General features: G+C 38.5%; 6 protein-coding genes and 1 pseudogene across 6 annotated transcripts; 1 reads left to right on the forward strand and 6 right to left on the reverse strand.

Annotated features, from left to right (window-relative positions):
* Positions 1–2,939: 2,939 nt before the first annotated feature.
* Positions 2,940–3,509, reverse strand: LOC137014557 (histone H2B-like). The gene has a single exon (XM_067378930.1). The coding sequence runs from the start codon at positions 3,463–3,465 to the stop codon at positions 3,091–3,093; it is 375 nt and encodes a 124-aa protein (XP_067235031.1). The 5' UTR covers positions 3,466–3,509; the 3' UTR covers positions 2,940–3,090.
* A 487-nt stretch (positions 3,510–3,996) lies between these two features.
* LOC137014563 (histone H4) lies at positions 3,997–4,631 on the reverse strand. The gene has a single exon (XM_067378933.1). The coding sequence runs from the start codon at positions 4,609–4,611 to the stop codon at positions 4,300–4,302; it is 312 nt and encodes a 103-aa protein (XP_067235034.1). The 5' UTR covers positions 4,612–4,631; the 3' UTR covers positions 3,997–4,299.
* Positions 4,632–8,589: 3,958 nt separating this feature from the next.
* LOC137014534 (histone H3) lies at positions 8,590–9,038 on the reverse strand. The gene has a single exon (XM_067378906.1). It carries the CDS (start codon positions 9,017–9,019, stop codon positions 8,609–8,611), a length of 411 nt encoding a protein of 136 aa, XP_067235007.1. The 5' UTR covers positions 9,020–9,038; the 3' UTR covers positions 8,590–8,608.
* A 669-nt stretch (positions 9,039–9,707) lies between these two features.
* Positions 9,708–10,162, reverse strand: LOC137014545 (histone H2A). Its single transcript, XM_067378917.1, has one exon. It carries the CDS (start codon positions 10,149–10,151, stop codon positions 9,765–9,767), a length of 387 nt encoding a protein of 128 aa, XP_067235018.1. The 5' UTR covers positions 10,152–10,162; the 3' UTR covers positions 9,708–9,764.
* A 546-nt stretch (positions 10,163–10,708) lies between these two features.
* Positions 10,709–11,355, reverse strand: LOC137014526 (histone H1-like). The gene has a single exon (XM_067378900.1). The coding sequence runs from the start codon at positions 11,327–11,329 to the stop codon at positions 10,709–10,711; it is 621 nt and encodes a 206-aa protein (XP_067235001.1). The 5' UTR covers positions 11,330–11,355.
* A 3,788-nt stretch (positions 11,356–15,143) lies between these two features.
* LOC137014833 (piggyBac transposable element-derived protein 4-like) lies at positions 15,144–18,034 on the reverse strand. Its single transcript, XM_067379344.1, has 2 exons — positions 17,883–18,034; positions 15,144–16,719 (listed from the first exon to the last, which is right to left on the reverse strand). Exons 1-2 carry the CDS (start codon positions 18,032–18,034, stop codon positions 15,144–15,146), a joined length of 1,728 nt encoding a protein of 575 aa, XP_067235445.1.
* Positions 18,035–21,005: 2,971 nt separating this feature from the next.
* Positions 21,006–22,108, forward strand: LOC137014835 (transmembrane emp24 domain-containing protein 6-like; annotated as a pseudogene).
* The last annotated feature ends 1,530 nt before the right edge of the window (positions 22,109–23,638 follow it).

The following is a 23,638-nucleotide window of genomic DNA, read 5'->3' on the forward strand; positions in this document are numbered from 1 at the left end:
TGCACACAAACAGCAAGTAAGTCAAACTATCTTGCTTTATGCATTTTAACATTCATAGGTCAAACTATTTTCAAGTGAAAAGCAATCATGCCAGTATTGGCTCAAAAACTAAGAATAAATAGCCTTCAAAGATTATTTTAATTTGATAATTTGATTTTGTATTGAAGATTCGTCTTAACATAAATAAGCTCTCTCTGATTAAATGTTTAGTGTGACGGTAATTCCATTATTCTTCATGTGTGGACTTGGCTATAGGCTATACGAATGGATTCACAGTGGAGGGGTCCAATGGCCTAATCAGTCTACTTAAGAGAAGACTGCAAGACCTCAGACTCAGACAGCAGACTGTAGCATGCACATACAGAGGCCAACTCCTAGGCTGGTGGAAGAGGAGGAAGGGGAAATGGATGAAGAATTGGATTGGCTATGTGACATCAGCTATGATGATTATGATGATGATGATGCAGAGTTGGGGACTCGAATCAGACTCAGGTCACAGTTGTAATCACTTTTGCTTTGACTTGTACTTTGATGATTTGAAAAGGTTTTTAAAGTCTTGACAAAAGTCTTGACTGTCATTTTGTAAATTAGTTCAATTGCTACATATGTTCTCATATTCTACTCTCTTTTATGTTACTGGAATTGTGATAGTCATGGTTATGTATGCAACTGATAATGTCTGTAAATACTTGCTGATAACTGTATATATGTAAACAGAAATACAAATGTGATTTGTCATCTGACTATTGAGTTGACTTTGGCTCATCAACCCTTAGGATAAGAGAGAACTGGGAACTTTCAGATTCAACCTGAACTACCAACATTTTGGAACATTAGAGGTCACAGCAGGTCCCATATTAAGATGTACGAAACTTACATACTGATTACATACAGTAATCATTTATTACTGTACAGATTACATACAGATTACTTTGAAATGCACTGAATACAAACAACATGACAATATTAGAAATCAGTTATGCAATATACATTTTAGCAACAACCCAAGCCCATGCAAAGTAAAGGTAATGACCATATCCATCTGGACAAGTGGAAAGATGAACCTGTAACACTTACAAATACAATACAGGTACACTAATATGCATTAATTCATGCATACCTAATGCACAGATAATCATGAGTTCATGTATGGCTCATTAAGAACTAAACCATTAATGATCACTGCATCAGCAACTAACAAACATTCTATATGATTCATAGATTAAATAATATATGAATTGCTGTTAATTAAATATGACATTGTGTTAATTCCCAAATAACATTATATTAACTAATAATGTAAATTAATGTGTTAATTATCACAATGGGTCAAAGCCATGCATTTCAACTTTCAGTTGTCTGATTTAATTAATCATTAGCTAACGATTTGCAAAAGCATCATGTTATGACTTTACTTGTTGAGGCACATGACTATTAACTAATTTAAAATTAATTCAAAAGCCATAACCACAAAGACATATGACTCAACAAATAGTTAATGACCAGCACAATTGTATTTTGCAAATATAAACAAAGTTATAATTTCATGCTCAACAAAAATTGAGACAGAGGCATGTTTACCATTGTGTTACATCACCTTTCCTTTTTATAACACTTTCTAATCGTTTGGGAAGCCACGCTGTTGTTAAATACAGAGGATGCAACAGGGCCTACAGTATGTGTACCATCATAGCAGCATTAACATAAATAGTTATGCTTATAAGCCATGTGTGTGTCCCAAACAGAAATACGTGTGTGTGTGTATACTTGTTTATATTATTATCCATTATATAAATGGATTAATAAACATACTAAATGATGTTTTTGTGAGAAAGTAAAAGTGTGCACAGTTTCCTGTGATGGTTAGGTTTAGGGTTAGGGTTAGTGTAGGGGGATAGAAAATACGGTTTGTACAGTATAAAATGCATTATGCCTATGGAAAGTCCCCACAATTCACAAACACGTGTGTGTGTGTGTGTGTGTGTGTGTGTGTGTGTGTGTGTGTGTGTGTGTGTGTGTGTGTGTGTGTGAGAGAGAGAGAGAGAGAGAGAGAGAGAGAGAGAGAGAGAGAGAGAGAGAGAGAGAGAGAGAGAGAGAGAGAGAAAGAGAGGCGCGGGCGAGATCGAACAGTGGAAACAAAAACATACTCCGTCATTTTGTTCATACAGGACATCTTTCAAACTGCAAAGTGTTTACTTATATTTGTGTACACACAATAAAACACAACATTGTGCTTTTGTCAAACTGTAACCTACAACTGTCACCCAACCAAAATCTCACACACACACGCTGGTTTGTTGAATTCTGACTGCACGCAGATAGATGAGAGAGTGAGGAGTGTGGTGCTTAAAACATTAGCATACATTTGAACGGACGAGTTTTCTGCGGCACTTGCAATCTCCAGGTCCTGCATCCATCTGTAAAAAAAGACCTGTGCCTGCAGCAGCGACTTACTGTATAAAACAGCAGGTAGACGGCATCTTGAACACTGCGTTCTTCCCTCCATGCAAATAAGTCTGGCGCCGTGTGTATGTTTGTGCCGCGGATTCCCAAAATGCTTTGCGTTCACCACCGGGAATACGTCATGATGACGACACATTAGCAATCTCTATTACTATGAATCAGAAGTCAACTTGACTAGGCACAAATCCTCCTGTCTACAGTAATGAACTTTATAATCACATGCTTAAATGCATATAGTAAACTTGATCCACGTTAATATGCAGATTTCTGATGATGGAGATCAAGTATTGAAGTACTTTAACAGCAATAAAAGTACAAGATTTGTAACTTACGAACATTTGAGAGCTAAAATTGGAGATCATCAGTTTAAATAAGTAATTTGTCCAACAGTGAAAACCTTTTCTTTATCCACATTCCAAACCCCCAGTTTACCTGGATTTACAGAGGGGAATAAAAAAAACACTGAACAACGACGAATTAGACTCGGATAAAATTTCGTAACACTTAAATCCACTTATTTCAAACTCAAATTTTTCTCAAAAAATGATAGTTTTACAAACAAAAGCTCTTTAAAGGAAAAGTTGGGTGGCTCTTAAAAGAGCCTTTGGGTTGCCGAGAATCTGGGATCTACTTGGAGCTGGTGTACTTGGTGACGGCCTTGGTGCCCTCGGACACGGCGTGTTTGGCCAGCTCTCCGGGCAGCAGCAGACGCACGGCGGTCTGGATCTCTCTAGAAGTGATGGTGGAGCGCTTGTTGTAGTGAGCGAGACGAGACGACTCACCGGCGATGCGCTCGAAGATGTCGTTGACGAAAGAGTTCATGATGCCCATCGCCTTGGAAGAGATGCCGGTGTCAGGATGAACCTGCTTCAGGACTTTGTAGACGTAGATAGCGTAGCTCTCCTTCCTGGACTTTCTGCGCTTCTTTCCTCCCTTACCGGCGGTCTTCGTGACGGCCTTCTTGGAGCCCTTCTTAGGCGCGGACTTTGCTGGTTCAGGCATGATGCTTTTTGAACACAAACTTCACAAAGCAATGTGAGATCAGAAGCGATACAGAGGCATTTATTCACCGCCCTATGCTAATTTACAAAGAGATACAGGAACTATCTTGCCTCTTTTAATAGGCCAAACCCATAAACTCGTATTTCATTGGACAACTCAAAGCATCACGAGCGGAATGAGGGCCAATCACATTCGCCGCCGCCAACCGCTCAAAGTTTGAACTACACCCTGACTGTTTCCTTTGTTTCGTTTCCCGCTCTTTTTATTATTAGTTTGAGAAAATAAGCGATTCTAGACAAATATTGTGAAACATCGTGTAATTTTAAAAGCTATTTAGACCCATTGAGGGAGTGTTGGAGGAAAGAGACCATTATCATTCAGACATCCTTTAAAAACAGTTTTTCGGGACTCCATTGATTCATGAAACTGTTGAAACTAACGTTACACGAATAATAATTTTATTTATTATAAATATACCATTTGTGTAAAACTAGTTTCGTTAATGTTTTCTACATTTAGAACTCTGCAAACTTTAGTCCCATTCTGGATCTAATTTGAAGTTGGTTATATCTTTAAACATTGTGTAATATTACAAAAGGTCTTTTGTGCGCCAATTAAATCAACATTCTGGGTATCATGGTTAAAGAAAACTAAAAGAAAAATTACTAATCTCTATATTTTACTGTGAAATATAAACTATTTAATAACATTTGCTCTGAATCCAAGAAACAAAGCATTTTATCAACTAAATTTCTACATGGCTCTTTATGTGAGAGAGTGGGTGGCTCTGAAAAGAGCCGTTGGGTTGGTGTAGTTGTTCCTGATTTGAGAAGTTTATCCTCCGAAGCCGTACAGAGTGCGTCCCTGTCGCTTCAGCGCGTACACAACATCCATGGCGGTCACGGTCTTTCTCTTGGCGTGCTCGGTGTAGGTGACGGCATCGCGGATGACGTTCTCCAGAAACACCTTCAACACTCCGCGGGTCTCCTCGTAGATCAGACCGGAGATGCGCTTGACACCGCCACGGCGAGCGAGACGACGGATGGCGGGTTTGGTGATTCCCTGGATGTTATCGCGCAGAACTTTACGGTGACGCTTGGCGCCTCCTTTTCCGAGTCCTTTACCGCCTTTGCCTCTTCCAGACATGTTTAACACAGCTCTGTCTAATGATGATAAACAGTGGTAGATGAGTGTGTTAGTCGGAGGACTTTTACATTTGCTTACAGGACCTGAGAGAAACCAGCACCGCGTCACAAGGTTCAACACGCCCCTCCCCTCAATATAGTTCGAGCACAAAACACTGTGATTTCACCCTAACACTGATCTATGCGCCCAATTTTTTATGAATGGTTTCATGCATATAGTCCTGTTAATAGTGTCCTATGTGAACATGTTCTGCATTTTTTTTCCCAGGTTTTTTTTTTTTAATCTCTTAACCCTCTATGGTAAGGTGTTGCCTCCAGGCAACATGGTCTTTTTTAGTTTGTTTTTAATAAAATAAAGCACAAATTGATTGATCAAACATATCTCAGGACATAATAACTCAAATACTAATCAATAAAAGTGCAAAAAAGACCAAAATATGACCAACACAGGTCATGTCATATGACTCTATATTTTCTCCATTAAAAAGTGCTTTTTTTCACTTGTCTGTATCCATTTAATTACCCTCAAAAATATGAGTCACCTTCACTGGCAAATAAAGAAGTATTTTCAAGAACTTTACATTATATATCATCAAATGTTTTAGAGAAAATAACAATAAAACTTGCCTCAAGGCAACATTGTACCATAATGGGATCACATAAGGCCATACAGCAAAAATGTATCATATTTGTAAGGAAAAGAGTGAGAATTATCTAAATATATTTGCATTTTCACATGATTTTGTAATGCACTTATAAGAATACTAATTCACATACTATATCTGCATATATTATGATCTGCACATTTTCTATAGTACTTCAAAAAGGTATAAAACACACGTAGATAAGCCAGTTGATGAGGGTGAGGATGAGGAGTTAATGAGGGGTCATACTGTGATGAGGAAGATGAAATCATAGTGACAGTCTGTCAGGGAGAGAGAGAAGATGGAGATGAGGATGAAGATGAAGATGATAACTTGATATAATAACATAAAAATATCTGGTAATATTTATGTTCCACTATGGTACAATGTTGCCTGAGGGCAACAGCTGGATATAAAATGTTACTTTTTATTAAATATAAAACTTTTAATACATTAAAAACTAGATACATTTGTTTGTTCAAGTTTCTAATTAAAGAAATTGGTGTTTTCAATAAATGTATTTCTTTTTTCAATTGTGGTACAAAGTTGCCTTGAGGCAACAAACTTATAAAAAAATAAATAAATCAAAAATTTATGAAAATGTTTATTGATATTGTTAAAGTGTCCAATTTTAAGCAGGAAAAACAACACAAATATTTTTTTCTTCATTAATATCATATTGCGTACCATAGAGGGTTAACACTGACACTGATCTAACGAGGCATGTTTTTTGTTTAGTATGAAAAAATATTTTTTATAAGATTTATTTGACAAAGATAATATTATAAGATTGTCATTTCATATACAGAGATACTGAATGACAATAACATGTGACAGTTTAGTATATTTATTAGACAGTTCAGATATATGTGCAGAATATAAATGATTTCAGGCCTCTGGGATTTAAACTGTAGGTCTCTTAGCTGAATCTGCACCTGCATAAACATTAATCTCTTCTCTGGCCTTCATCCTGTGTTAAAAGTTTCAAACAGACCATGCTGCTATTAGAGAGTAGCTAGAAGATTTGATAAATCTGTGGATGAGCTAAATATCTAATTTGTGCCCAAATCATTATGAATGGTTCCATGCATATAGTCCTGTTAATAGTGTCCTATGTGAACATGTTCTGCATTTATTTTACCCAGTTTTTTTTCTTTTCTTTTTTCTCATCCTATTTGAATGTGCAGCAAATATGTTGTATGCACCCCTTCAGTGTCAAATTTGAATTTGAATAGAAGGAGAACATTTGAATCAAATAGTTAAACTACATTATTCATTAGAAAAAAATACAGACCCTGGTCCTCAACACCAGTCGCATGGTATTTACAGCATTATTATTTGTAGCAATAGCCAACAATAAATACATTGTATCGGTCAAAATTATTGATGTTTTTTTTCTTTTTTCTTTTATGCAAAAAATCATTACGATATTACGTAAAGATCATGTTCCATGAAGATATTTTGTAAATCTTCTACCGTAAACATATTAAAAATGTATTTTTGGAAGTGGATATGCATTGATAATGACTTGATTTGGACAACTTTAAAGGCGATTTTCTCAATATTTTGATTTTTTTTGCACCTTCATATTCCAGATTTTCAAATAGTTGTATCTCGGCCAACTGTTGTATCCTAACAAACCATACATCAATGGAAAGCTTATTTATTCATTTTCAAAAAATTGAAAGATTTTGTGGTCCGGGGTCACATATACATATAAAATAATAATAATAATAATAATAATAATAATAAACAATATACAATATATAATATATAACAATATAAAATATTATGAAAGGAAAAAGCACTAAACCAATAACCTTGATTTATGAACCCATTAAACACAGTATACCCCATTTCCCCATGATATATGTTCTTACATGAAAATAACTTTTCTTTGGGGGGTTTGCCTTCACCATGCTTCCTGCAGTTGGAAGTTGACAGTCTCATGTCACAGGAAGGAAGTGAATAGCTTTTTTTTTGTTGTTGTTGTTCTTGAAATCCTTTATTTAGTTGTTTTCTTGCATGTCATTGAGACATAAAACATGGATAACATCTAGAAAAATACCTACAAAAGGAAAATGACAACTATACACTGTGGCAACTATAGTTGCCGGTGGGCTTAAATGGGTTAAAAAGAGTTGGAAAATACCCAACTGTATGTTTTTTGGCTGTATGAGAATAAAAAGAAGTGACAAACACCTGGATACAAGGTCACTGGTTAAAAACTGTATAAAATGAGAGTTTTTCACAACTGCTAAAACACTAAACTTCATTCTCTGAATCAAATGGTCAGTGGCCGGGACCCGTTTATTGAATAAATCAGTCTTTCTGTAAAACCTTAAATGGGTTCAGTCAGTTAGAAACCGTTTGCACTTTTTTTTTTTTTCTTCAAAACTTTAAACACATTCTCAGTCACTGAAACACACTGTGATGCACTTGTGTTGGACAACAGGAAACACAAGTGACAAAATTAAACAAAACTACAACACAGTCATTGTTTACACACAACAGCTGAAAAATGATGTGATCAAACCAGCTGTGGGAAATATAAAGCAGCTCAGAGTGAACAGGAGCATTGAATGATGATACGAGAAATGGATGGAAACAATCTCAGAGGAAGAGAAGAGGATAGAGACGAGGAAGTGTATGTGTGAGAGGAGGAAGAGGATAGAGACGAGGAAGAGGATGGTGTTGTCAAGGCTGGATCTGCACAGGACAAAGTTCTCTGGCTGAACCCAACACAGTTTTGTAGTTGCACAACTTAGAGTGTACTGTAAAATACGTTTAATTTTTATTTATTTATTTAATTTTTTTATGTTTTGGGCATTTGTATTAGAATTACAGTATTTTTACAGTATGCAAGTGCTGAATATACAGTAAACTTGAGTGCATATGGTGTACAATATATTCAACCTAGTTAACACACTTTTACATAATTCCAAATTTGGTTTACTGTATACCAATAAACATTGTGTAACTAAATGCTCTGGATGGTTTTATTAATAAAGATGTTTTTTTGTTTGTTTTTTTGTTTAATGATGTGAGAAAATAAGCAAAGGTTTCAAGAAATGTTACAATTGTGAACAATTTTAAAGAATGTGTGTTTACACTATTAGTTACAATTTGTACAAAATTTATTCTTTTAAATACATCGTACACTGTATATTTCTCAAAGACATTAAAAAGAATTTACGCAAAAACTATTATTAAATAGCAACTGTAGTTTTTGAGGTGTATCAACTAGTGTTAAAACAACTTTCGACTGACAGTAAACCAACTGGAAATAATCTCATTCAGTAATTTTGGTGGCTCTTAAAAGAGCCTTTGGGGTTTGATGTGGCTGATGCGGGTTTAGGCGCGCTCTCCGCGGATACGGCGGGCCAGCTGGATGTCTTTGGGCATGATGGTGACCCTCTTGGCGTGGATGGCGCACAGGTTGGTGTCCTCAAACAGACCGACCAAATAAGCCTCGCTGGCCTCCTGCAGGGCCATGACAGCGGAGCTCTGGAAGCGCAGATCCGTCTTGAAGTCCTGAGCGATTTCTCGGACCAGACGCTGGAAGGGCAGTTTGCGGATCAGCAGCTCGGTGGACTTCTGATAACGCCGGATCTCTCGGAGAGCCACGGTCCCGGGCCTGTAACGATGGGGCTTCTTGACGCCGCCGGTGGCCGGAGCGCTCTTGCGGGCGGCTTTGGTAGCGAGCTGCTTCCTCGGGGCTTTGCCACCGGTGGATTTACGAGCGGTCTGCTTGGTTCTTGCCATTGCTCAACTTTCCTTCTCTCTGTTCTCCTTACTCTGGAAATACTGCTCTGTGTTACACGCCTGCTTTTAAAGCATTTACCACCACGTGCTGATAGTGTCGCGAGGATGCAGGCCTTGTGATTGGCTAATATGTGACGTCTGTGTATGACTGTTAGCCAATGACTGCGCGTTTCCTCTTTTTCAAACAAGCAGAGGATTTCCCGCTCAATGTGCTTTGATCGGTTGACTCAGATGACACCTCCATGAGCTTTATACTCACATTATATTTATTTATTCTGAAACACTTAATCCCCAGTGGTTGTGCAGATTTAGAATTGGAACAAAAACACATTATTGTTTGTATAAAAGCAGTATAAAGTCTATAATATATAAAGCAGCACCCAGAGTAACAGTGACCCATTTCTGTTACCCTAACACCGATATGTATATTGGTTTTTATTTAAGGTAATTATCAAAATAGTCAATTCATCAAAACAAATAACTATTTTATAGGGAGATGAGTTAGTTGGCGATTCTCCACGCCTCTTAAAGAACGATCTCTAGACACATCAGGGAATCTTAATGTGTTTATAATAAGAATGCACACCTCGTACATTTTACTGGATTGATGGGCCTTATTTTTTCTCTTTTCAACCGAAAGAGTACATGATTATTTTAATTATTAACAAAGAAAGGTGCCCTTCATCTGATAAAATGGGTGGCTCTTAAAAGAGCCTTTGGGTCAGTAAAACAATCTCCAGTAGCTTTACTTAGATTTGGCGGGTTTCTCGGTCTTCTTGGGCAGCAGCACAGCCTGGATGTTGGGCAGCACACCGCCCTGAGCGATGGTCACTCCGCCCAGAAGTTTGTTCAACTCTTCGTCGTTGCGCACCGCCAGCTGCAGATGACGGGGGATGATACGGGTCTTCTTGTTGTCCCGAGCGGCATTTCCAGCCAACTCCAGGATCTCAGCGGTAAGATACTCGAGCACAGCCGCCAGATAAACAGGAGCACCAGCACCGACGCGCTCGGCGTAGTTGCCTTTGCGGAGAAGCCTGTGAACACGGCCGACGGGGAACTGCAGTCCTGCTCTGGATGAGCGAGTCTTAGCCTTGGCTCTGGCTTTACCTCCGGTTTTGCCTCGTCCACTCATTTTTAATTCTGTTACTATAACTCTCACAAACAAGAAGAACAGAATGAGATTTCGTGTCTCCACATACTGTCTTTAAACTAAGTGTCAGTCGCTCATTGGTTTAGAGTCTGTAAAGATTTAAACCAATCACTGAACTTCCCTCCAAAGCCCAACCCCCTTTCTGCCGGAACAATTATGCACACATATTTGACCATGAAACCATATATATTTATTTATTTTAAATAAACAATTTAAATATATATTTACCATTTAAATATATATTGACGCAATTTTCCAGTGTTGTGTGTAAATATTTTGTATATATAAATATATATGTCGTGTGTAAATTCTGTCTGTACTTTGTTCTACAATATCCTATTTGGACTGTATCAATATATTATAAAAATGGTTCGAGTTTATTTTCAGAACTGGAAGGCTGGTCTGTTCTGAATGTAGTCTAAAAGATCATTATATCTTGGCTTTTTACTTTAAACGCTATAATATACACAAGTTTTGCTCTTTATTCAGAGTTGGTGGGTGGCTCTTAAAAGAGCCGTTGAGGAGAAACAGTAAAGACTTTATTTCTTTTTGGGCGCTGCCTTTTTAGGCTTGGCGGCTTTAGGCTTTGCCGCCTTAGGTTTAGCCGCCTTGGCCTTTTTGGGGCTCTTTGCTGCTTTCTTAGCGGCTGCTGGTTTCTTTGCCTTCTTGGGGCTCTTCGTCGCCTTCTTAGCGGCTGTGGCGGCGGGTTTCTTGGCCTTCTTGGGCGATTTCTTGGCGGCGGGCTTCTTTGCCGCTGCGCTCTTGGGCTTCTTGGCAGCAGCGGGTTTCTTGGCCGCGGGCTTCTTCGCTTTAGGAGCCGCTTTCTTGGCCGGCTTCTTCTTGATCTCGGCTTTCTGCTTGTTGAGCTTGAATGAGCCCGAAGCGCCGGTCCCTTTGACCTGCACCAGAGTGCCTTTGGTCACCAGACTCTTGATGGCGATCTTGACGCGGGAGTTGTTCTTCTCCACGTCGTAGCCGCTGGCGGCGATAGCTTTCTTCAGGGCGGCGAGGGACACGCCGCTCCTCTCCTTGGATGCGGACACAGCTTTGACGATGAGCTCACCGACGCCTGGACCTGCTTTCTTGGCTTTCGCAGCTGACTTCTTCTTGGGCGCTTTGGCCGGGGCGGCAGCAGCCGGGGCTGGAGCGGTTTCTGCCATCTCTCTCTCGGATCGGATCTACAGTCTTTCAAACGCTGTCTGGTTTCAGCAATGATCAGCGCTCGAGCGCCGCTGCGCTCTTAAATAACACATGAGAACCTTATAGACTCAACCCGCCCTGCTCGGTGTCTGTGCGCCTCCACGAGCCCCTCACGATTGTGTTTTCTTCTCTTACATTTGGGGTAAAACTGGAGCGGTAAAATAGTTTGTCGCAGTAAAAACAAAATGAGCACCGAGCAGAGGTTCTGAACTTTCACTGGAGAATAAAATACGCGAAGAGGAAATGTTTCTTTTGTCTCCGTCAGACCAAATCCAAGTCGAGCATCCGCCACTGCGAAAAGCCGCGTGTAAATTTGATGGATAGTTTTAATGGAAAAGTTGATAAAAGCCTGAACGCGTCCGCTGTGTGTTCAGAAAACAGTCTGAAAGAGACTTTAATGAAATCAGCATTAGTGAGGGGCGTGAGGAGGCTTTCATACAGCTGTTGTTTTGGGCAGCTTGAAGCACACGAACATCATCCGGAGGATCCGAGTCTGTTTGTGACTCTCCTGTCTGGCCCTCATCTTCACTCAGCAGATCATCTCTCCATATAATAAAATGGGACTTTCTACCAGAAACGTACATTATCTGTCCTTGAAGTGTTACAGTGACTAAAAAGTATTTCATCCAAAAAATGTCTAAAACTGACTGATGGTTGGTTTATGTGAGTTGTTCTGTAAATGAATTTGCCTACTCTGTTATGACCATGGAGGTCTCCTGCTCCGCCCTGGTCACCAGCTCCGCCTGCTCCACTGTGGTGGTCCCTAGGTCCACCTGATTTGCAATGGTTTTGTCATTCTTTAGGTTCTCAGATATATATATTTTTTTTTCTTTATTAAAAACACTTTTGAAAATTACAAATCTGTTTTTGTCATTGTCCTCAGCCAAATTGGCGCTACAGCTTTAGTTTTGTGATATTTTTTTTTTAATTTAGAAAAAAAAAACTCCATCAATAACAAGTTTAAGCTGTTATCATTCACATCAATTGATTAAAACATGAAATTATACATACATTCTACAAATAAATACTATTTTACAACTGTCCCCATGTTTTCGGTCAGTCCTGTCATGTTCACATAAAACTCTAAATGTTTGCAATAGGCCTTTAAGGGTATGACTCAGAGGAAGTGACATAATTTGACTGAGTTGAAGCTGACACTGATCAAGGGTGAGTTCTATCATTGAATTGTATTATTTTAAGCTTGTTTTTGTATGTTTTTTTGTTTGTTTGTTTGTTTGTTTGTTTGTTTTTTTTGAGGTTGAAGAGCTAAAGGGTCAGGCCCCGTCACAGTAAAATATCCCAGAAAATAATGACATTTTTAAAATTCAAAACATGTCTAAAAAGGTTCCTGAAATTCCTTGCTTGCATGTTAACAGTTTTTATGCTAGCAGCCTGAGTAATGGCAGTTCAAAATGGCCGACCGTCACATCAGTCCCGTCACATTACTGTGACACGGCCTGATAAATGCATGACATTGTTCTTTTTTTTTTTACCTTTATTGCATATAATGTATTTAATGCATGCCATAGCAAAATATAATTTGAATAAATAGACATTACACTGTAAAGTTGAAGGTTGACATCTTTTACCTAGGTATGTGTGGCACTACAAGGTTGCACTTTGTATATTAATATTAATAATATTAATGAAATTTCACTTTGTATTGCAGCTTAGTAATAACAGTGATACCATATCTACATTAATACCTAGGAAATTATATGCAATTTTGTTATGTCCATGTAATTTTCTAAGTAATAATGTAGATATTACCGTAGTATTACCCTGTTATTACTGAGCCGTAATATGATGTGGCACCACAGTCACTTTACATTGTGCTATTCAGTTAAATGTCTATGGATTACATTTGCTGTATCATAGTAAAATGTACTTTATATTATGAAGTTATTTTCATAGAACGACACAGTAACTGAATAGAGTAGTGTAACCTTTAAATGACTTAAATGGTTGTGTGACAGTATGTGTGGTGTGTGTTGCAGGAAAAAGAGAGAGGGGCGAAAGCGATCTAAGAAAGAGAAGCTCCAGGACAAAGTCAAAGAGCTACAAGAGGCCTTTAGTCGTACCATTACAATTGTGTTTTCACTCCTGTCTGTGTTTGTGCCATTCTAGTCGTTTATTGTTATTGTATCTGGCCATGTGATTGATAAATTCAATTTTAATGAACTTTTAAATTAATTGTTAAATGAAATTTGTTTTTATATTGAAATAAAATGAAATTAGTTTAATTAAAATTATGTTTGGACTATATCAGTTGTCAATGAAATCCATTATGTCAGTCCTGTCACAGAGGAAATTATGATATAAAAATGTAGTATTTGAGGAAATATTGATGAATTAATCTCTTTAACTGTGTAGACTCCTATGTAAAGGCAGTTCTTTTAAAAATATATAAGTGCCTGACGGGTATTCTGTGATTTTGTGTACTACAGTTGACCGAATAGTTGCTTCTATTTCTTATAGGGATTACAAAACCATGTTAGATACAATCAGGGACATGTGACCAAAAAGAAAATGCTATTTGTATCAAAGAAATTCATTAGGAAACCATTCTAACATTTACAAATTTGTCTGTGACGGGGCCTGACATTTTAGGGGTGAAATGCGTATAAAAATGTATTTTATTCAATCATAAAAAACATGCTGAGATGGCATGATATGTGTTTCTCATAGTTTAACATGTCCTCTATATGACGCAATGTTCAGATTTAAGAATAAGATATTTTTTTCCCCAAGATTTTTTGTAAGTGAAAATGTACATTTCTGGTAGAATATCATTAATAATAATAATAATAATAATAATAATAATAATAATAATAATAATAAACTAAATATGTAGTGTAAGTCTGATCAGGCAAGTGTTAATGTTTTAACTTAAATACATTTTCATTATGTGTGTCTTTTTCCTTATGGTCCACTATATTAGGGAGGATATTTTGTGCCTCACAGGCTCACACGTAATACCAAACATACTCCATTTCTCTTTACCCTGAACCAAAACTGAGAAAACTTCTTATTTTGCTGAATTTAAATAGATATAACTTTGCTCTTGAAACTTACTGAACAATGATAGTTATTTTATTCAAAAACACAGTAAAAACAGTATCGGGGTTTCCAACTTTGTTTGGCTGGTTAGTGAGATTTTAAGGGACAAGAGGTTTTAATGATCCAATAATTCATTTTTTCAATTCAGTGCTCTGTTCCTGTTTTCCTGAGAAACCCTGGATGAACTAGAACAACCAATCATTCAGTAAATGAGCAACAGAGAACGACGGGAAGATGTTTAGTGTATTATGCTGGCAAAAGCAAGAGAATACATGTAGATGTTCCCTGTTGTGAATTTCTCAGAATAGCACATGGAGGTCTAAAATCTCCCATCATACAACCTGAGGTGTTCATCTGGATCCTGAAAAGTTGGACATTCTCTATATTTGAGCTTATTTCAACTATTTATACTGTAAGGAAAACATCTCACTACACTGTATTCAGCCCATATTGTAGTGCAATAATATGCTACAATGATGTTCTTGTTTTAGAAAGGCAATATGCAGGACAGTGCCAGTGGTCATAAATATGGTGCTTTTAACACCCCGTTCCCTATTGGTTCATTCCCTAATGGGTCTATTAATGTAAAAATTAAAAATGAATGAATTTTTTTTATTTTATTTTTTTTTTTTTATTTACAAACATAGTGCACAATATACTCAATAAAATCAAATAAAAAAGGGGTGTGTGATTAAAGGCACAATTTGAATTCACTCACACACTTTTGTGCCATTCCTGGAAACAGTTCCTGTTCAACTGAAGACACAAGTGAACGTCACATGCCTGGCATTTCCAAGGTGTCGGTTGCTTCTTGCCAAACACTGCTTTGCAATGTGCACACATGCGGCGACCGGCAGTGGCGATTTTTCTGACATCCGAGGTCAGCTCAGCTCCTGGAACCGGCACGTGATCAATACTGGTCCGTTTCGGTGCTTCTTTCTGAGACACACCACAGAGATCTGCAACAAGCTGCTCCATAAACTCCTTGCGCGTCATGTTGCCGTGTAGCTCCTTGTGTAATATGAAAGCGTTGGTGGCAGCAATGTCCAAGAAGTGTAGAAAGACTTTTCTGTACCACTTCATGGTTTTGTGCTGTGCAGTGAAATACTCCAACAGCTGATCGGACAGGTCAGCACCTGCCATGTGGTGGTTGTACGCAGTCACAGCTGCGGGACACGGAAAAGTCTTTGTCCTCCATGTATCTTGTGCTTTCACTTTTCTTTGCACACGGTCTCCTGTATAGGCAGCATGGATGGTGGAACAAACAGACACCTCTTTTTTGTCCATCCACTTCACACACACAAGAGGCCCATCCCGAATCCACCTGATGGATCCCCTGGTGGACTTTTTGGTCTGTGAATTAGATGCGCTCTGTGGGAAGCCCCTCCTGTAGTCTCTGTAAGTCCCACAAGCACCAAACTTCAGAGCAAGCAGGTCTGTTAAGAGCTTCGGACTTGTAAAGAAATCGTCCATGTAAACATGGTACCCAGAGCCCAAAGCTTTCTTGTCCAGAAGAGACATCACAGCATCATATGAAATCCCATGGCCTGTAGGAAAGCTGTTCTTGCCCGTGTACACAGAGAAGTCCACAGTATATTCATTTGATGTGTCAGCAAGGACATAAAACTTGAAGCCCAGCTTTGGTGGCTTTGGTTTCGTGAACCGTGTCATTCCAAAATTTGCTTTGCATGCCACCAGTCTTTCCTTGACAGCTAAATTTATTCTAGGATGATAGAAGGTTTTGCACGCAAGATGGATGGTGTCCAAGAGTGGTCTGATCCTGAAAAGCTGGTCATGTTCAGCTGTGCCCCTCTTTTTGTCATTTTCCTTGTCTGCATCTGGGTGACTCATGTGCAAATTCCATGAAATGGTGCGGTATCGGTCCCTTGACATAACTGTGGCAGGAAGAGGCAAAGAGAAAAGACTGTCCTGCCGCCAGTAGTCGGCGATGGAGCTCATCTTCACCGTGGCCATGTAGAAAACGAGTCCAATGTAGCGGTACATCTCGTCAACGCTGACGTCTGTCCAACTGTATTTGCGACCCTTTGCAAGTGCCCTGGCAGCCTGAGCGTTTGTGTTGTGGCACAGATTTGACACGGCGCTCTCTGAGAAAAACAGTTTGAAAAGACTCATAGGGGAGCGAGAGTCCGCGAGACTCAACTGCGGCCCAGGTTTCCGTGCAGGCAGGAATCTCAGAGTCTTTGGATTCATGTCGACATCAGTTTCTGCTTTCCATGACAGACTCCTGTCTCTCTTTGCAACAGGTATCTGTTCGCTGTCATTCTCACATCTGTGGGGGGAGAAGACAAAAGTGAGCATGCTGACAACAGGATCACAACATTATCAATTACTAAAACTGATATATTGCCCACTCATTACAAACATATACTTTGTGTGTATTATTTCACAGTATGTAAACAAAATGAAACTGTCATCTGTAACATGAGGGATAAAAACACACTTACTCATTAAGATTCTGAACTGCATTAAAAACTGAATGATGCTTGTGTGCCGCTCCTGTATGAGGTGCACGTGAAGGAATCACATCCCTAAGAAAAGAAAAGGTAAATGTTAGTAAACATTTCTCAGCTTAGATTGTCCAAGGTGGCATACCAGTGCATGCATGATTGGCAATTAATGGATATGGTCACATGCTTTATATGTGTTGATGGGGCATCAACAACCTTATGTCATGCAAGTTCAAAACATTTACACCCAAGCAGACAATGGAGAACACAGTTAAAGGGATAGTTCAGCCAAAAATGCAAATTAGTCCATGATTTACTCACCCTCAAACCATCCTAGGTGTAAATGACCATCATTTCAGATGAACACAATCAGAGATACATTTAAAAATATCCTTAGTCCTCCAAGGTTTATAGGCTATTAGTTGTGAATGGTACCCCAAATTCTTAAGACAGAAAAAAATGCATCCATCATTAAAAAAAACAAAAATAAATAAATAAATAAATAAATAATCTAATCATATATATATATATATATATATATATATATATATATATATATATATATATATAAATATATTTATATATATATTTATATTTTTTTTTTTTTTTTTTTTTTTTTTTTATGGGGTAACATTCACAATCATAATACATTTTGGAGGACTAAGGATATTTTTAAATGTATCTCTGATGGTTTGAGGGTGACTAAATCATGGACTAATTTTCATTTTTGTCTGAAACTATGCCTTTAAGCTCTGTTGATGAGGCAACATTTTACAGCAAACCCAAACTAGACCATTAGATTATAGTCTAAACATTTCCTCCGCCAAATTATAGAGAATAAAAATGCTCGTTTCGTAAGACATTTAAATGTAATGACAACACATTTCACAATATTTCAAACTGGTAGATTTCTTTCTGGCCATATGGGACTGAAAGCGATATGTGTAAGCGACTCTAATGACTAAATGAAGAATAAATGTCTTACTCATCAGAAAATGTGTCCTGCGCTGGATCAAAGCCCTCCTCAAAGTGCAGGCCTTCATCATCAATGTCTTCATCATCTTCTGATGAAGAACTGAACTCTTCCTCGCTGTCTACAGTCATCAGGAGATCTTCCTGGGGTGCGTGACGAGCCATCGTGATGAAAGGTCAATAAAGCCAAACTAATTTTTGCTGCTAATTTTATTGTATCGATAGGGGGCGGTTACCATCTTATTTCAGGTCATTAGCATATGAATAAAGCGCTCTGCGGGTGGGTGTGGCCAGACCGGCGCTAAAAAACTAGAACACGAAAACCCCTTGAACTTTGTTTTGCCAAGCGGCAACCTCCCCCAGTTTCTCGTGAAGCTCATTTACGCGTCAAAACTGCTGTTCAGAACTCTATGGGTGACGTCATGGACACTACGTCCATATTTTTTTTTGGTTTTTGCTCAAGTCTCTTGTTCTGGATTTCATACATTTCTTGAGCCTTCTTTAAGAACATATTTCACTGGATCAGGAATGTCAGTGTTCAGCATAAACAGAGATTTGCACTGTATGTATTTGAAGTTCATGGTAATTTCACATGGCTGGATTTTCTCCCTCTGATTGGCTGTATTCAGGCAACGAATGGTTGGAAGGTATTTCATTGAGTAGAAAACGCGCTCCTATAGACCTTATGTAGCCCCGCCCCTTTTCAGCACTCGTTTCTCTGGTAAATAAGCACCCCTGAATCACCCCTCCTCTACAAGTTTCAGGTTCATTGAACTTTCCCACATTTTGGATGTGGCAAGATGTGGCAGTTTCCCACAAAGTTTCACAAACTTGACCCTTGGACATCAACTTTGGAGGCATAAAAAACATTTTTATCAGTGATGGAAATTTAGCATAAATGGTTATTTATTTTGCAACATGTTACAGCTCTAAAGGTAATTTAATTAATGCAATCTCTGAATGTGTATGGTTATGTGGCGCATATAACAATTCAAGAAAATTACAAAAACATGGGTGGCTATTTAAAGCGCGCTACACAGCGTATGCTAATTTCAGAGGACTGGATTGCCTGTTTTCATTGGTCAGAAATTGGCTGGCTAGAGACACATCTGCCAATTGAAAACGTCAAAATTTGAATGTTCCCATCACCAGGGGCATGTTCAAGCTCAAACCGGTGCGCAACGTTTTCCTACAGTTTCCGGGTTGAACGACATGTTTTCTGGAAACGGAGTGCAACAGGTTTGAGATACGTTTCTCTTGTTTGGTGGGTGTGTCAGAAATCTCAGCCCAATCAGCATCAACATGCATATAAACCACGCGGTATTAAAGAGACATGGAAAATAAAAGTACTATACATATTTATATATTTACATATTTATATAATTTTCGGAATTTTTTGGGAGCTGATTCACCAACCGACCGCCTGCTCAACTTTCATCATGGATAAAGGTCTTTTTGCCATCCGACGAAACAGTAACATGAAATCAACAAGAAGATCCCGATCACAGAAACTAGTTAGGTAAGAATCTAAATGTTTTTTTAGCTTTTCCCAATTGCTAACACATTTTAAGTGATTCAGTTGTTATTTATTTTGCTAATGCAATGTTTGTGAACACAATTGTGTATGTCAGGCCACAAATCTCCAAAAACTATGTATGGGGCTTGCTTTGGTGTTGCCACCCATCATAGACCTCATGCCACCCCTTTGCCACCCTATAAATAATTTTCTAGATCCACCCCTGCTCTCATTGCATGTTCTTTTGGAGCCAAATTACACCTGATCTCAACATCCTCACTGAATTCCGTTTTTGGAATTTTCAACAAATCCTTCCTGTTTCTGCGAAGAGTATTACCATACTTGTGAGTACTTCATAAGATCTGGGCATGATCTCTTTCAGAACCTTTGCTTTTGGTCCCCATTTACCATCACATCTTACTTGCACCAAATCTTTACATTCCAGTGGGTGTAAAGCTTTTGCTTTTCTGTTGTAACATTAGAGCTGCATTTCCTTGATTCAAATTGGTCTTTGCTTTGTAGCAAATGTTCAGCTGAGGGTAGCTTTGTCCTCAGCTTCCTACCCATCAGAAGTTCTGCTGGAGATTTCCCACCTTCTAAAGGTTTTAACCTGTAGTTCAGGATCTCAAGATGAAGATCCTCCCCAGCTTCAGCTGCTTTCTTCAGCAGACTTTTCACAATCTGCACTGCCTTTTCGGCTAACCCATAATGTGACTCTGGGTAATATGGACTTGATGTTATGTGCCCGAATCCATATTGCTTTGAAAACTCTTTGAATGTCAACCCACTGAATTTAGGTTCATTGTCACCAACTAAAGTGACCGTAATCCTACTTCCTTTTAGAAGAGCTCCTTCAAAGAAACTCATCTCCTAAATGCTGATATGGGCTTGATAGCTTCTCATCTCCAGGTGAGTTGAGTTTACAAATGACTTCATGTAATATGCTGTCACTTCCACATGAATTTGAACATGATTTTCCGTGCTGCTTTTACCGGTGTGACACAGGCTGGCTCTGCTAAGAGCATTGGCCACTACCTGTAGTTTACCTGGAGTAAACTCAAACGTCAGATGGGACTTCTGTAAGCGCAACAGAGGACTCTGGATGTGTGGTGGTGCATCACCCAGGGCCTTCATTGAAATCGCAATCAGAGGTTTGTGGTCAGTCTCTACAATCACATTCCCTGCCATTCATGAATCTTCTCACAGGAAACTACGCCTAATGTCTCTTTTTATCTGTGTGTAATTTCTCTCTGCTGCTGTCATTGTGCATGATGTGTACGCTATGGGAAACCACTCAGCTCAGTATTTTTGGAATAATATCGCTCCAAGTCCATCTTTGGATGCATCAGTTGTCACTTTGACTGTTTTTCTGGGTCATAAAATTGAAGCACTGGCTCTTTGATGGCTCTCTCATTTTGTGAACGTTTTATCTATTTCTCCTGGTACCATGTTTAATTTATCAGACCACTGACACAGCTGCATATTTTCACACATCATTTCCTTTGTTTTAAGGCAGGAACACACCAAGCCGACAGTCGGGCAGTTTTTGTTCGTCGGCCGACTAAGTTTTCTTATTGTGTTCTGCACCGTCAGCTAAACATTTTTTACAGTCGATTCGACATGTTGAATCGCCGTTGGAGCTCGTCGGTCCGTCGGGTCCATCGGTTTGGTATGTCAGGGCAACTTTGGACCCAGACGCTGCCGATGTGAGCCAACCCCGCAGTCTGCTTTCATCACCACTAGTTCACAGTTCCTGCCTTTATTCACTTGAACAGTTGCACTTGCATTACTAAAGCATTAGTGACCCCTAGTGACACTCATCAGTACAACACCTTAATGCGTCTTTTAGTACATCTGCTGCCCACATTATGAAGAGAAAAATCCTGTTTTTAGAACTTAAAGTGGATTTCATGAGGATCATGCAGTGAATTACAGGATTTAAAAATCCATGTTGTTCCAAAGGTGTGTTAAATTATAATTATAATTATTAATATAAATCATTAATATTATTAATATTAGCTAATTATTAATATAAATTTTATACTTAATTAATTAACATCAAAGTACTATAATAAAAGTTTTAAACTGCAAAAGTAACAAATAAACAAAAAATCAATCAATCAATAATCTTCTGTATCTCAGCAGGTTTTCATCAGATGTGCTTCAGTAATTTCCACAGTCGCTTTGGGATCATGCAGGTTTTCCTGAACTTTGGTGTGTATTACGAGGGACAAGAAAACATTGAGAAACAAAAGGAAGAAGAGAAGAAAAGAAAGAAGATGATATGAAACAGATGAACAGTTCATTGTCCTTCATTGAGGTAATAAACAACAAACACATCCTTACTGTAACGTGATTTGCTCTTAATTAGTACAACATCATTGCCTATATTTTGTTCTTTTTGACAGAAAAAAAAGAGATTTCTTGTATTTCAAATATATTTTTTCCCACCACCCAACTGAATGAACTTGACCTGCACACAGCAGAGCAGCATCAGACTGCAGAAGTTTGTCTTCCACATGTGGCGTCACTACAACTACGAGCGAATGAGACGAGGAGCTGATTTCTACCTGCTTCAGTCCAACTCCACTTATGTCAACATCTGGACTGCTGTTCAGAGTCTCGTCATCATCACCGCTGGATACCTGCAGCTCTGCTTCCTCAAGAGGCTCTTCAAGAGCGAACCAGCAGAGGGCGACAAACCCCGCTGTTAACAAACTCTAGACCTGCCATGTTTCACCTCCATTTATAACCTGATCTTGAGTAATTATTGTGATCGTGAGTAATTATGTGTCATACACAGATTTTCAAGACAGATTTTTCCCCCCTTTTAGTAACAACAAGGTCCCATTTGAACTTTTTTAATGATTTTTTTATGCAGAGATTTAATAATTTTGCCCTTAATGAAAGAGACTTAAGAATATTAAAGTAGTATATAATATTTCCATCACACCAAACAATTACAAGAAGACAACAGTGAAGATGCTCGAGATGAAATGTGACACATCTGATAGTGAAGGAAATAAAGGAAAGTCAAAGTAAATATCAGAATATTTATGCAGCATTTACAAATAAGCTGTCTGGAAAAAAGTATAAAAATATAATTTATTTGTGTGTTTAAAATATTAGGAGAAATTAGCCTTGGCAGAACCGAGGAGGAGGCATTTTATTCCAAAAATACTAAAAATGTAATTTACATGACAGAAACATTAAACTTTTACTCCCAGTTTCACAGACAAGGCTTAAGCTAGTCCTAGACTAAAATGCATTTTTGAGCTGTTTTAACTGAAAGTAACTTGTACTGACTGACATATCTTAAAATGTTCCAGTGCTGTTGTTTTGTCTCAAGATGTACACAAGTTTTTTTTTTTTTTTTTTTAGTTAATATAAAAGTACTTAAATGCTCTAACTGAAATAAGGCCTGTTCCTGTTTAAGCAAAGCCCTGTCTGTGAAAGCGGGCCTTATAGTGTGTAACCCCAGTGTATCTCCAGAAAGAAGAGCAGCAGTGGATTCCAGTAACATGAAGCTCCTGTGAGGACGCTGAACATCTGCTGATGGAGCTGCTCTATTCTGAGAGGAACAGAATCACCTGATGATCAAACATGAGTTTCACTGTCCACACTTTATTCTCTGAAATGAGTCAGAAGAGTTGGACTAATGGAGAGATGAGGTTTGTTCATGTTCATCAGTTTATAATGAAACACTGTCAGTGTCTGAAGCCTCTGGACTGCTGAGATCGTCCTTGACTCGGTTAGAGAGTAAGAGCTCCAAGAGTTCAATCCACAAAACTATTAATGATCCGCTGGATTCAGAAAACAGGTCACGTCTGTGAGCAGTTGTGTTTGTGTGAATGTATGAGGGTGAGTGTGGTCTGAAACAAAGACAAATTATGAAAATTAGACACAAATATGAACAATCCTTCTGTTGAACTGTTACAGATATTAAACATTTATCATCATAAACATAAATGAATAATAAACAATCAGCCATCATGTGAAATTCACTGACACTTCCACAAATATCATGTAGTGTGACAAAGTAATCTTGATCTGGTAACAGATTAACAGGCATTAATATATCAATAAAGTGTATGGAGTATCAAACACACCGACTGCGTCTGAAATCACATACTCTCTTCAGTAGCAGGGACGGATTATGGGTTGTGTGGGCCCCTGGGCAAAACGCTCGCAAGTTCTCGGCGAATTGGCCGAACAAAGCAAATTCACTGGCAGCGAAGCGAATTGGGCGGGCC

The sequence above is a fragment of the Chanodichthys erythropterus genome, chromosome 24, assembly GCF_024489055.1.
Source record: "Chanodichthys erythropterus isolate Z2021 chromosome 24, ASM2448905v1, whole genome shotgun sequence".
In the NCBI taxonomy this organism is placed as follows: domain Eukaryota; kingdom Metazoa; phylum Chordata; class Actinopteri; order Cypriniformes; family Xenocyprididae; genus Chanodichthys; species Chanodichthys erythropterus.